Source organism: Pristis pectinata, chromosome 39 (genome assembly GCF_009764475.1).
Source record: "Pristis pectinata isolate sPriPec2 chromosome 39, sPriPec2.1.pri, whole genome shotgun sequence".
Taxonomy (NCBI): Eukaryota; Metazoa; Chordata; class Chondrichthyes; order Rhinopristiformes; family Pristidae; genus Pristis; species Pristis pectinata.
In genome coordinates, this window is record NC_067442.1 from 1,648,041 (window position 1) to 1,661,933 (window position 13,893).

Genomic DNA, 13,893 nt, shown 5'->3' on the forward strand with positions numbered 1-13,893 from the left:
CTTGGGAGTGATGTCGGTGTGTTGACGGAGGGTTCACGAGTGGTGGGGGGGGGAGCAGTGAGCGGGTATGGAGGGATTGCCCCCGGAGGCAGCACACGGTCGGGGTCAGGGACCTCTCCCCACCTTCCCCGCACCCCTCACCCGGGATAGGGAGCCTGGAACGCACTTGGGACGTTCCCCAGACCAGAGGCAGAAGAACGCCGTCACTCCTGGGGCAGAGAATCAATTGGATTCCCCGCCCCGAGGCCGGATGTTTTGGGGAAGTGGAGGGTCGTCTTTAGGACCACAGGGCGATGCCATCAGCTGCTGAACTGGGGCAGAGCGGAGGCAGATGGAGTTTAATCAAGAGTGCGGGGGTGACACATTTGGGTGGTGGATTGAGGGTGGGACACGCACCTCGAACGGTCGGGCCCTGGGGGGGGGGGGAGGGGGTGCCGAGGGACAGAGGGAATGTGGGTCCAAGGATCCTCGGAGGGGGCAGGGCCGGGAGATCAGGTGAGGAAGGTGTGCGGGACTCCTGCCTTCATCAGCCGGGGTGTGGAACACAAGCGGGGAGGTCCCGGGACAACTTCACACGATGTTGGTCAGACCCCCAGCAGGGAGGACTGCGCGCAGTTGTGGGCCCCACACTGGAGGGGGGGGGGGGTGACTGCACTGGAGAGGGTCCCTGGGATGGACGTTCGGGGAGAGATGGGGAGAGCCCGGGTCTGTTCCCCCGGGAGCGGAGGGGGACTGAGGGGGATATTGAGTGGGAAACTTCTCCCTACGGCAAAGTCCCCAGGGGGAATGTTTCTCCCCCTGGGGGGGGTGGCAGGGTTGGGATGTGGAACGGACTGCCTGAGGGGGTGGGGAGGGGCAGAAGACTGTCATGGCACCGGAGGAGGATCCGGACATGCTCTCAAATGGCCAAGGCAGGAAGGACCCAGTGCTGGGGCATGGGGTCGGCGTCGGTGGGTCGGCAGGAACGCGATGGGCTGAAGGGCCTCTGTAAGGTCCGGCAGTGCAGGGGCCGGTCGAGCGGTTGTCAGAGTTGAGGTGAGCAGTTGGGGTTGTGTCTGAAGGTCAGGGGGAGGTGTGTGTGTGTGTCCGGATCCCAAACACGTCTGACATTGGACTCCAGACACTTTCAAACATTAAAACTTTTATTAGTTTTGAATACACAGTATTTTTGGTTCTTTTATACAAAATGGTTTACAAGAGAAGGGTATAAATTGGCTGAGGAGATGTTTACTTAAAGTCACATATAACGTACGGTACACGGTAACCAAACGGGAGTGATTAACGGAATTATCTCACACTGTGACCCGGGAGGGAGGGAGAGTGTGTGTGTCTGAGAGAGTGTGTGTGTCTGAGAATGTGTCTGTGTGTTGGAATGTGTGTGTGTTAGAATGTGTGTCTGAGTGAGATTGAGTGTGTGTGAGAACGTGTGTGTGACTGAGTGTGTGTTTGTGTTTATGTGACTGTATGTGTGGTTGTCCATGTGAGAGTGTGATTGTGTACCTGTGTGTGGTCTGTGTGTCCCTGTGTCAGTGAGTGTCTGTGCACGTGTGTGTGTATGTGTGAGTGTGAGTGTGAAGGCTACTGCGCCAGACTGTGATGCTGCCACCAGTGTGTGTGTCGTTCACACTCCCCTCCCCCAGCCGTTCACAGTTCACACACGTCCTGCCGAGTTCACAACCACACTCTGCCTCTCCTCCGGGTCGTGTCCCAGAGAAAAACCTGGCAAAACCAGGTGTCTCTCTCTCTCTCTCTCTCTCTCTCTCACACACACACACACACACACACACACACACACACACACACACACACAGAGGTACACACACACACACACAGAGGTACACACACATGGGCACATGCACACACACAAGTGCACACACAGGCACACACACATACAGGTACATACACACAGGTGCACACACGCACACAGATACACCCACACAGGTACATTCACACATAAATACAGGTACACACACAGGTAGACCCACACCCCCATACAGATGCAAGTATATATTCACACACACAGGTACACACACACGCAAATACAGGTACACTCACACAGGTATACCCGCACACCCACACAAATACAGGTACACTCACACAGGTACAAACACACAGATGTACACACACAGATACACACACACGCATGCGTGCGCACAGGTACACACACACCCTCTCACACATACACAGCCTCTTCCATCCACATTCTCTCCTTCACACCCCGGCAGTCACTCCCTCCCTCCACATCAGACAGAACCTCCCTCCCCTCCTACCGCCCGCGCTCCCTCCGCGTTACCAGAGCTACTCCACCCCCGGAGCCCAGCACCGGGACAGGAGGGAACCCCCGGGGAGCCCCCGCACACTCGACGAGCTCTCTGGTCAGTGTCTGAACGGGCGGCAGTCACCCACCGGTACCCCAGCCCTCCCGGCTCACACACGGATAAATATCGCTGCTATCGGCTGGAGACCAGCCTGTTAAAGGCAGGAAAATCCCGAGATTAAACCATCGAAAACACCAGTGTTAAATAAAAATCCATTAGATGCAGAGAGAGGTTTGGACGGATGTTAATTTAGGTTTCAAGGGTTCAGTGGAGAGGGAGAGAGAGAGAGCGAGCGCTTTGCTCAGATATTTGGGATTGTTGAAATTATATTGGAAAGGAGCAGGAGGAAGCCATTCGGCCCGACAGTCCCATTCTCTCTCTTCTACACTTGCCCTACGTTTATTGTACCAGAGTTCATGTAGGGGTGGGGGGTCACAGAGACAGGAAGGGGTGTAGGGCAGGGAGGGGGTGACAGAGATGGTGAGGGGTGTAGGGGAGGGAGGGGGTCATGGAGATGGGGAGGGAGGGGGGGTCACAGAGACAGGAAGGGGTGTAGGGCAGGGAGGGGGTGACAGAGATGGGGAGGGGTGTAGGGGCTGGAGGGGCTCACAGAGACAGGGAGGGGTGCAGGGGAGGGAGGGGGTGACAGAGACGGGGAGGGGTGTAGGGGCCAGAGGGGGTCACAGAGACAGGGAGGGGGTCACAGAGATACCTGGCCCTGACCAATTCCTCATTGGGAAACCCCCACAGGGATGTTTACAGGGCCAAGCACAGATGCTGAGGAGGAACGCGGTGCAAACGCAGACTTTATGCAGCCCTGGTGCAGGCTTTACACCTGGTTAGTGGTCAGTTAACCCTCTCTACACTGGGTTAGTGTCCTGTTGGGACAGTGGTAGGTGTGTGACTGGGGATTGGGGCGAGAATAGAGACACAAAAAAATGCTCAGCAGGCCGGGAAGCATCTGTGGGGAGAGAGGCAGAGCCAACACCGCGCTCTCTCTCTGCAGCTCCGGTGAGCGTTTTGGGCACTCTCCCTGATTTTATCTCGGCATCACCGGCATCTGCGGGGGATTTTTGTTTGTTTGGCTTGGAGTTTCTACCCTTTGGGATTTAGTTGCCCCTCTGGGATAGGGAGCGCCCCGGGCGTTTCCAGGAGAGACTCCCAGGCGACTGGCGGGATGGTGAAGTGCACGGGAAGATCCCACCCGGCCAATTCTCAGTCCCTCTCGCTCAATCCCCACCCCAGGACTCGGATCCCTCATTCCCGGGATCGTTCTGGTGGTGAGGGGGGAACCTTCTCTGCCCAAACCCCCACCCTCTTCTCTATGGGATCCTTCCCGAGCCGTGCAAAGTTTGGACCCAAAACTTTCGGGTCCGCCTGCAGTTCGACGGCGCGGCCGCCAGATGGTGGTGTCGCCCCGCGTCGCGCTGGGTGGAGCAGCACCGCCACCTGGTGCCGGCGCCGCCCCACTGCACGCCAGCGGCCCCCGGGGCACCTGTCAATCAACGTCAATGCAAAAACAACCGGGCTCTCTCAAAACTGCTCCACGCCTGCCATTCAGGGTGGTTCACAGCGTTTGCTGGGGGGGTACAATGCACTCTCTCCCTCTCTCGTCAGAGAGCAATGCAGACGCACCGAGAACAGAGAGGAAAAAAAAAGACCCTGAATTAAAATCATGGCTTTTATAGATCACAGGTAAGGTCCTGATGCATCAAACCCCTTCCCTCCCTCTCCTCCCTCAGCCCCTCTGCACACAGACTTTGCAATAATGTTGGCAAATTGCACGGAAATGTAAGAAATCCCGATGCCTCAAAAGCCGCTTCACTGTCCGATTACATGTATATTTTCTTTGCACCAACGTTTCTCAACGTTGGACCCGTTTCTCGCCCTCCCGCCCAGGCGAGTTGATTCTCCGCCTGCCCCCTGACTCTCTCTCTCCCTCCCTCCCTCCCTCCCGAAAAACGTAGCATCTCCACCCAACAGTGTCTCCCCGCCCCATCAGCCAGGGGCTGCAAGAATCCCACCCACCCCCCCACCTTGAGAGGTTTGAGCACAGCAAGATCCCACACACAGTGGCGGCCGCCCAGGTCCATCGTCTTCCTTCTTTCCCCGACTTGAGGGGTTGCAAAGAACGTCCCAAGAACAGCAGGAGAGGGATCGGTGTCTCTGGGACTCCCACCTGCAAAGTTCTCACTCAGTCGCCCCACTGAGTCACTCGCTCCAGTTCACTCTGCCACCATTCCATTTCAGTGCGTGAACAAAGGGGCATTTTGTGTCCCTGTTAGTCTTTCAGGGCGTGAAAAATACCTCACTGCCCGCAAAAGCAAGCAAAACAAAAGGAACAAAGAGCAGAAGAATGCTCCCGGTATTACCTGCTTGATTAGGTCTGAGCAACAGTGCACTTGGAGGAGCTCAGCGGGTCATACATCCGAATTCCTCCAGTACAGCGTGTGTTGCTCCAGATTGCAGCACCTGCATCTCCTGTGCCTCCCGGCCTGGGTGGGGAAGAGGACAAGTGACCTGCAGTGCGGCCGTGCCGCCACCAGGTGAGGCCATTGCTCCACGGCGGCAGCGGGGGCTGCTCACCTTCGCCCTCTGGTGTCCAACAGGAGGAGAGCGGGTGTGTTGGTGTATTGGGGTTTGATGGCGGTGTTAAGGGGGGGTGGGGGGTGACCTCCCCTTCACACAGTGAGTGCGCACCGTCCACCCTGAACCCCTGGGACTCCCTCCTCCCCGAGGGCACCGAAGCCCCTTCCCCACACGGACTGCAGCGGTTCGAGGTGAGGGGGGGGTGCGACTCACCCCCCTCCCCACCTTCTCCGGGGGATGGTGAGGGTGAGGCGATAAATGCTGGCAGCAAGATGGCCGAAACCCTGGCGGGAAGCTGTGATCCGATTGGTTGGGGGACGGGACCCTGCTTGCACCCCTCCCCCCACTGTCAGAATTACTCAGGGTGGGGGGGGGGGTGTGGTGAGGGGCGTGGGGAGCTTCCGCGAGGGAGACCCTGAATCCTGTGACCCTCACCCACCCACCTCCACGCATCCCCGGCGCCACCTTCAAACCATTCCTCCTGCACCCCCCGGCGAATGGGAGGAGCCCACGAGCCCATCCCGGTCGGACTCGGGAAGGCGTGGGGAGGATGTTGGTAAAGGCTGGGATCCCATCATGGGATGGGGTGGGGGGGGGGGGTCAACAATTCACCCAAAAAGTGGGAAATCTGGGAATAGGGAGAGGGTCAAAGGGCAAGGCCAGGCGCTGGGGGTCAGCCGACCGGCTCAACCTGGGACCTCTCTCCGTCCATTGGGAATCGGTTGGCACAAGGCCCCGAGGAAGCCGCAGGGACAGAGGGAATCCCCCTCCCCCGGGTCACGGAGAGTCCGGAAACGGGACGCGGACAAACCCCACCCACCACCCCCCCCCCCCTCCGACCGGGCATATGTTTGCTCCATCGAAACCCCTGCTAGACCCCCGTCACTCGGGTCTCCTCTCCAGCTGTTCCGGGAAATTCCAGGCTGGGGAATCCTGTTGGGGACGCGCGGGGGTCAAACTTGGGGCTGGAGTCAGTGCCTAGTACCGGCATGATGGGCCAAATGGTTTCTTCCGCACTGCCCCATTGGATGTGCCTGATGACGCCGTCTTCCCAGAATCGCTGGCGGTCCGGACAAGCCATAACAAGCGACCGTCCAGTAGGGAGTCAACCCCACCGTTAATTACAGAAGGTGTCGTGCTCAGTTCGCAGTGGCAGATATTCCCAGTACCTGACTCATTCCAATCCCCCAAAAAGATGGAAGTAGGAAAAACCCATCTCCCAGTCTCCGAAGTGGAGGTTCTGTTGTGGCAATTAAAGGCAGGGGGAGCCCACCGCATTCATTAACGCTCACTGCTTTGCAAAATTTGTCTCTGCATCACTGAGTTTTCTTGTGTTTATAATATATCTATTTCCAAATCCCGAGGTGGATCAATTCTTCGCAGGGAGACAGACGGTCTATTCCTTAATCCCAAGATAATTGTAAAAAAAAATCCAAGAATCACTGAGTCTTTGAACAAGGGGTGTGGAGCGATGGCTGCTGATCCTCGTCCAACACCTCCAGGGACTAGATGAAATATTCCTTCTTTAGTTCGTGGTTTTCGTTCCCGTTGATGAAGGCTTCCCTCACCTCTCCATGCTCATCCAACCGGCTCGCTTCGTGGGTCAGGTAGGACCCTGGGTTTGAAGGAGGGAGAAAGGGAGAGAGAGAGAAATTTGTAGACTTTTCCCAGTACCTGACTCAATCCACTCCCCCAAAAATTAGATGGATATGAAACTCTGATTTGGAGGATGTGTTCTGTCCTGATGTTTATCTGGGGGATTAGTGGTGGTGGGAGAGCAGGGGAGGGGCCGACAAGTAGCTATGCACAGCAAGATCCCACAAGAGGGAAAAAGCGAGGGAAAACAAGATGGGGGAGTAAATTGGAGCACGGGAAATGGTGTCCCAGTGATTTTAAAGGGAGTGGGAAACGGGTCCCCGGTGGGTTTAACGGGAGTGGGAAACGGGTCCCTGGTGGGTTTAATGGGAGCGGGGAATGGGGTCCTGGTGGGTTTACAGGGAGTGGGGAACAGGGTTCTGGTGGGTTTAACGGGAGTGGTGAACGGGGTCCCGGTGGGTTTAACGGGAGCGGGAGACGGGCTCCCGGTGGGTGTAAAGGGAGCAGGAGACGGGGTCCCAGTTTTTTTTAACGGGAGCAGGGGATGGGGTCCTGGTGGGTTTAAAGGGAGCGGGAGCTGTGGCCAAAGGGTCTGTTTCTGTGTTATGTGACTCTCGTCACCGGCTCTTGTCTGCCGGTGCTGCGGGGCCCGGGGGTAGCAGGGAGCAGACGGACGAGCGGCCAGCGGTGGTACCTTTCTGCCTCAGGGAGACCCAGACGGTGACGATGAGCGTACAGAGCACGATGAACACAAACACGGCCAGGACCCCTCCCACAATGGCGTAACTGGTGGCCGTCTGCGGTTCCACCACTGCTCCTGGATCTGGGGGGGGAGGGGGAGTGAGGGAGTGGGGGGGGGCGGGATGGGGAGGATGGGGAGGTGGGAGGAGGGAGGGGGTTAGGGGATGGGGTTGGGGGAAGTGGAGATGAGGCAGAGAAGGTCACAGACAGTGAGACAGAGAACCATTAAATGATCCCACCATTGCAAGAGCCCCCTGCAGTGAGAGACGTGGCCCCCGGTGATATCCAGGGGTGTACGCGCCGGGAACAGGTACACGGACCCCGGTGATGTCCGGGGGTGTACACGCCGGGAACAGGGACACACACCCCGGTGATATCCAGGGGTGTATGCGCCGGGAACAGGTACACGGACCCCGGTGATGTCCGGGGGTGTACACGCCGGGAACAGGGACACACACCCCGGTGATATCCAGGGGTGTATGCGCCGGGAACAGGTACACGGACCCCGGTGATGTCCGGGGGTGTACACGCCGGGAACAGGGACACACACCCCGGTGATATCCAGGGGTGTACGCGCCGGGAACAGGTACACGGACCCCGGTGATGTCCAGGGGTGTACGCGCCGGGAACAGGGACACACACCCCGGTGATATCCAGGGGTGTACGCGCCGGGAACAGGTACACGGACCCCGGTGATGTCCGGGGGTGTACACGCCGGGAACAGGGACACACACCCCGGTGATATCCAGGGGTGTATGCGCCGGGAACAGGTACACGGACCCCGGTGATGTCCGGGGGTGTACACGCCGGGAACAGGGACACACACCCCGGTGATATCCGGGGGTGTACACGCCGGGAACAGGGACACACACCCCGGTGATAGCCGGGGGTGTACGCGCCGGGAACAGGTACACACACCCCGGTGATATCCGGGGGTGTACGCGCCGGGAACAGGTACACACACCCCGGTGATATCCGGGGGTGTACGCGCCGGGAACAGGGACACACACCCCGGTGATATCTGGGGATCGTCGAGCTAATAAAACAACACGAAGCTTTTTCAGAACAGATGAATGATGGAAAATTCCAGAAACACTCCGCGGGCCGGGCAGAGTCAGTGGAGGGAGGAACAGGGTCGATGGTCCGGGGGGGAGAACTTCCATTGGAACCGAGGAGAGGGGACAAAGAGGTAGGGGAGGGATGGCTCTGTGGCATCTCTGGGAGGGTGAGGTCAGGGCTGCAGTGGGGATAAGTTGTCGATTGAGTCATTGGGTTGATGGGTTAACAAGGGAAGTTAGAGAGTGGCAGGGGGGAGGTGAGGGAGGGAGAGCACGGATAGGGAGCAGGGAAGAGAAGGGGAACAGAGAAATAGAGAAAGGAGAGATGGAGGGGGAGAGGGTGAGAAAGGGGAGAGAGCGGGGAGAGGGGGAGAGGAAGGGGAGAGAGAGGGGGAGGTAGAAAGAGAGGGGAGGGTGGAGAGGGGAGGGTGAGGAGGGGAAGGGGGAGAGAGAGGGAGAGAGAAAGTGGGAAAGAAAGGAGAGAGGGGGAGAGAGGGGAAAAGGGAAGAGGGGAGGAGTGAGAGAAGAGGGAGTCAAAGAGAAGGGGATGTAAAGGCTGTGAAAGGCAGGTCAGGAGGAGAGGTCGGTCAGTGCCCGTAGAAGCTGTACCTGAGCTGTAACTGGAGGAGTGCCTCCTACAGCTCTGGGCAGTGCCCTGCGGGCAGGGGAAGGTGTGCGGAGGGGCGGTGTCAAGCCCTGGAGGCTCACAGTGACGGGTTTATGGGGTGGACACCGGGGATGCTCTGCTCCCCTCTCTCCAGGCGCTGCCCGACTGACGAGTATTCCCGAGTATTCTGGCCTCTCGCTTCTGATCTCCGGCTCCCTGGGGCTGGGGGATTGACCGGTGAGGAGGGAGCGCCGCGCTGCGGGAGGGGCGGTGAGGAGGGAGCGCTGCGCTGCGGGAGGGGCGGTGAGGAGGGAGCGCCGCGCTGCGGGAGGGGCGGTGAGGAGGGAGCGCCGCGCTGCGGGAGGGGCGGTGAGGAGGGAGCGCCGCGCTGCGGGAGGGGCGGTGAGGAGGGAGCGCCGCGCTGTGGGAGGGGCGGTGAGGAGGGAGCGCCGCGCTGTTGGGGGGCACAGTAATATAATGATTCCTTTGCCATACAAGAGACGTGAAGCAAATCTCCGACAAGCCTCCCGTCGTTAGTCGGTTCAAGACCAACATTCCTGTTAACGCTATAATATTAAACAGCAAGTGGGCCTTAACGCAGGCGCGTGTGACATCAGCAAACGCAGTCCCCAATCCTGTGCAGCCACCTCCCCGCAGACGAACCGCATGCACACGTCCGCCCCACTGCCAAATCATCTGGGGAGCTCCAGCCCAGCAAGCACCAGGTTAAGCTGCCCGACACCTTGCAAACCACATTGTGCTTCAACTTGATTATTGCACTGGCAGAGCTGGATTCTCACCGAGCAGCTACGAATTTCAGCAGCTATGATTAGTGAATTAAACTGATCCCATGCATTGGACACAGAAGTCCATACCTTACCTGTTGAAGGGCGAGGGGTGCATGCAGTGGTGGGGACCTCTGGATTTGGAGAAAAATATATTTAAACAGAAATACTCCCGGGGCAGGGCAATGTGAGTCAGACACAGGGTGAAGCTCCCTCTGCACCGTCCCGTCACACACTCCCGGGGTCAGACACAGGGTGAGGCTCCCTCTGCACCGTCCCGTCACACACTCCCGGGGTCAGACACAGGGTGAGGCTCCCTCTGCACCGTCCCATCACACACTCCCGGGGTCAGACACGGTGAGACTCCCCCCGCACTGTCCGGTCACACAGTCCTGGGGTCAGACACAGGGTGAGGCTCCCTCCGCACTGTCCCGTCACACACTCCCGGGGTCAGACACAAGGTGAGGCTCCCCCCGCACCGTCCGGTCACACACTCCCGGGGTCAGACACAGGGTGAGGCTCCCTCCGCACTGTCCCGTCACACACTCCCGTGGTCAGACACAGGGTGAGGCTCCCTCCGCACCGTCCGGTCACACACTCCCGTGGTCAGACACAGGGTGAGGCTCCCCCCGCACCGTCTGGTCACACACTCCCGGGGTCAGACATAGGGTGAGGCTCCCCCCGCACTGTCCGGTCACACAGTCCCGGGGTCAGACACAGGGTGAGGCTCCCTCCGCACCGTCCGGTCACACAGTCCCGGGGTCGGACACAGGGCGTGGCTCCCTCCGCAGAGTAGATGAGGTGGTGAGGAAGGTGTTGTCTTCATCAGCTGAGCCCCCGCCCCCCCTCTGGGACCAGTCACTCACCGTACACCACCAGGACGTACTGGTCAGTTGCACTGCCCATTTCGGTGTGGACCTCGCACACGTAGGTGCCGTTGTCGGCAGCGGTCAGTCGGCGCACGGTCAGTGACTGGCCCTGTGGCTCCGCCCGCTCCGGGAGGCTGTCATTCAGCCGGCTCCAGGTCACCTGAGTGGGCCTGCCGGGGGGAGGAGGGGAGAAAACACCATGTCAGTGCCCGCACAGGAGGATCCCACAGCCCACCCAGCCCCTCCCTCCACTCGCTGACTCATGCATCTGCCCTCTGGGATCTGCTCCCATTCCCCCCCTCAGTCCCTCCGACCCTCAGAGATGGCTCCCTCTCCCCTTCCCTCGATCACCTTGGTTGAGGGCTTTTGAGTTCCTCGGAGTGAATTCAGAAGTGTTCTGGTCCAACCACGTAGACGCCACGGCCAAGAAAGCTCACCAGCGCCTCTACTTCCTCAGGAGGATAAAGAATTTTGGCATGCCCCCATCGACCTTCACCAATTTTTATTGCTGCACCATAGAAAGTATCCTATCCGGATACATCACGGCTTGGTACAGCAACTGCTCTGCCCAGGACCACAAGAAACTGCACAGAGTTGTGGACACAGCCCAGCGCATCACGGAAACCAGACTCCCCTCCATAGACTCTGTCTACACTTCCCGCTGCCTCGGTAAAGCAGCCGACATAATCAAAGACCCCACCCACCCCGGACATTCTCTCTTCTCCCCCCTCCCATCGGGAAGAAGGTACAAAAGCCTGAAAGCACGTACCCCCAGGCTGAAGGACAGCTTCTATTCCACTGTTATCAGACTATTGAACGTTCCCCTAGTACGATAAGATGGACTCTTGACCTCACAATCTACCTGGTCGTGGCCCTTGCACCTTATTGTCTGCCTGCACTGCACTTTCTCTGTAACTGGGACACTTTATTCTGCATTCTGTTTTCCTTCTGTACCACCCTGATGTACTGATGTGATGAATTGATCTGCGTGAACGGCATGCAAAACAAGTTTTTCACAGTACCTCGGTACAAGTGACAATAATAAACCAACACCATCTCCCAATCTAGCACCAGTGTTGTAGAACAGAGGGACCCAGGGGTACAGGTACACGGTTCCCTGAAAGTGGAGACACAGGTAGACAGGGCGGTGAAGAAGGCGTTCGACACGCTGGCCTACAGCTGTTCCTAAAGCAATCCCAGCTTCTTCTGATCTCTCTCCTCATCCCTGAAATCATTCCCGTAAATCTGAGACCCCCTTCGCCCAAAGTTCCTGTGATCTTGAAGGAGTCAGTATGATTTACAAGACGCTCATGGCACAGAAGAGGACATTCGGCCCACATAATTCATACTAGCCCCAGCCCAGTGACTGTCAGTCACTTCCCCTTTGCTGTTGACCACTTCCCTGAAAGGTGTACTGCTTGTTCCATTGAGAACTTTGCGACTCAGTATTCACCCTTCTTCGGAAGGGGATTCATCAGTGCTGCTCTCTGTGCCCATCCCTTTGAGTCAAGGCTGGTGGGACTTGAACATCCATTAATTTCTCAAGCAATATGCTTATGTACTTGACCTCCCCTTGGGGAATGAGGCTGGGCAAGTGACTGGGGTGTCAGTGGGGGAGCACTCTGGGACCACTGAGCATAATTCTGTTAGTTACAGGAAGCACGAGGATTGGTTCAGAAATTAGAATCCTAAAATACATGCACCCAACATCCGCCATATTACCTGTCCCCCACCTACACGTCAGGAGTGTGACGGGACACTCCCCACTTTCCTGGGTGGGGTTAGTCCATGCACTCCACATCCGCCACATCACCTGTCCCCCACCTACACGTCAGGAGTGTGACGGGACACTCCCCAGCTCCCTGGGTGGGGTTAGTCCATGCACTCCACATCCGCCACATCACCTGTCCCCCACCTACACGTCAGGAGTGTGACGGGACACTCCCCAGCTCCCTGGGTGGGGTTAGTCCATGCACTCCACATCCGCCACATCACCTGTCCCCCACCTACACGTCAGGAGTGTGACGGGACACTCCCCAGCTCCCTGGGTGGGGTTAGTCCATGCACTCCACATCTGCCACGTTACCTTCTGGGGCGGGGAGGAAGAGGCAATAAATGTCCAGAGATCAAAAACGAAAATAATGAAAATATTGTGATTTTTGTGACAATGATATCCAGTCAGGAGATAAAATGTGTGCACGCTTGACAGAAGAAGAGTTTTCAGTAATATGTGAAGGATTATTCAAGATTTGAATTTCATACAGCCTAATTAGTCCACGGAGAGGTTCCCTGTGGAAGCATAAATAACAGGGATTATTCCCGTGTTGAACAGGTGGGAGGAGGTGCCTGTGTGAGGTGACAGATCAGCCCAGGAACCAACACCACAGGGAACGCAGAAAGAAGGAAGGATGTGTGGATTCATGGATGTTGGGGAGAGATGGCTCGGGTCATCCCTTCCCTGGGAGAAAATATCCTCGTCGACACCCTGCATCCCTCCCCGTCTCTGACCCCTTCCCTCCACTACACCCCTCCCTCCCCTACACCCTTCCCCGTCTCTGTGACCCCCACTCCCTCCCCTACATCCCCTCCCCGTCTCTGTGACCCCCCCTCCCTCCACTACACCCCTCCCCATCTCTGTGACCCCCACTCCCTCCCCTACACCCCCTCCCTGTCTCTTAAACCCCCTACACCCCTTATTGATCTCCCCACCTCCAACCCCTCCCCACACCCCCCCAAATCCCGTCTCTCCACCACTGACAGCCGTGCCTTCAGTTGCCGGGACCCTGAGCTCTGGAATCCCCTCCCTCACCCTCTCTGCCCCTCCCTCCCCCTCTCTGGGCCCCCCTTCCCCTCCTCCACCCCTCCCTCCCCCTCTCTGCCCCTCCATCTCCGACTGAGCTGTGGTTTGCCTGTCCCTGTGTCTCCCCCGAGCTCGATACTGTCGACACCCAACACTGATGAACTGTTGAAGAGAAAAGATTGAATATTTGATGTTCCTGGATAAGTGTGTACAATTTGTTAAAATATATGAAGTGCTCAGATCCCTGAGGAAATGACGAAGTAAAATCACATCAGAGGAGCTTTGAATGACCTCAAGTTGTTCACAGTAAAAGCAGGATCCTTAACAACTCTCATAATTTACGACCTGTGGGAGGGGATGTGAGGAGGGAGCGCCATGCTGCGGGAGGGGCAGTGAGGAGGGAGTGAGATCCTTGCAGAGGAAGCACACGGTGTCCACGGACACCATCGACACCTCCCGGCACCTGTAGCCGCTGCGGGGTTAGAATTGCATCCCGGATAAGGACGGCGTTGTTCCCGTGCCCCCCACCA

The 13,893-nt window shown here is 57.9% G+C and overlaps 1 protein-coding gene across 4 annotated transcripts in view; it reads right to left on the bottom strand.

The window, feature by feature from the left end:
• Nucleotides 1-4,355: 4,355 nt before the first annotated feature.
• cadm4 (cell adhesion molecule 4) overlaps nt 4,356-13,893 on the bottom strand; it is a 92,017-nt gene continuing 82,479 nt past the window's right edge. For 3 of the 4 annotated variants that reach the window (XM_052045512.1, XM_052045515.1, XM_052045513.1), the window contains exons 7-10: nt 10,561-10,733; nt 9,790-9,828; nt 7,198-7,326; nt 4,356-6,522 (exon numbers count right to left, since the gene is read on the bottom strand). In XM_052045512.1, coding sequence (XP_051901472.1) covers nt 6,413-6,522; nt 7,198-7,326; nt 9,790-9,828; nt 10,561-10,733 — 451 coding nt within the window. In that variant the 3' untranslated portion in view covers nt 4,356-6,412. The remainder of the gene's footprint in view (nt 6,523-7,197; nt 7,327-9,789; nt 9,829-10,560; nt 10,734-13,893) is intronic. The other variant, XM_052045514.1, reaches the window with a different exon arrangement.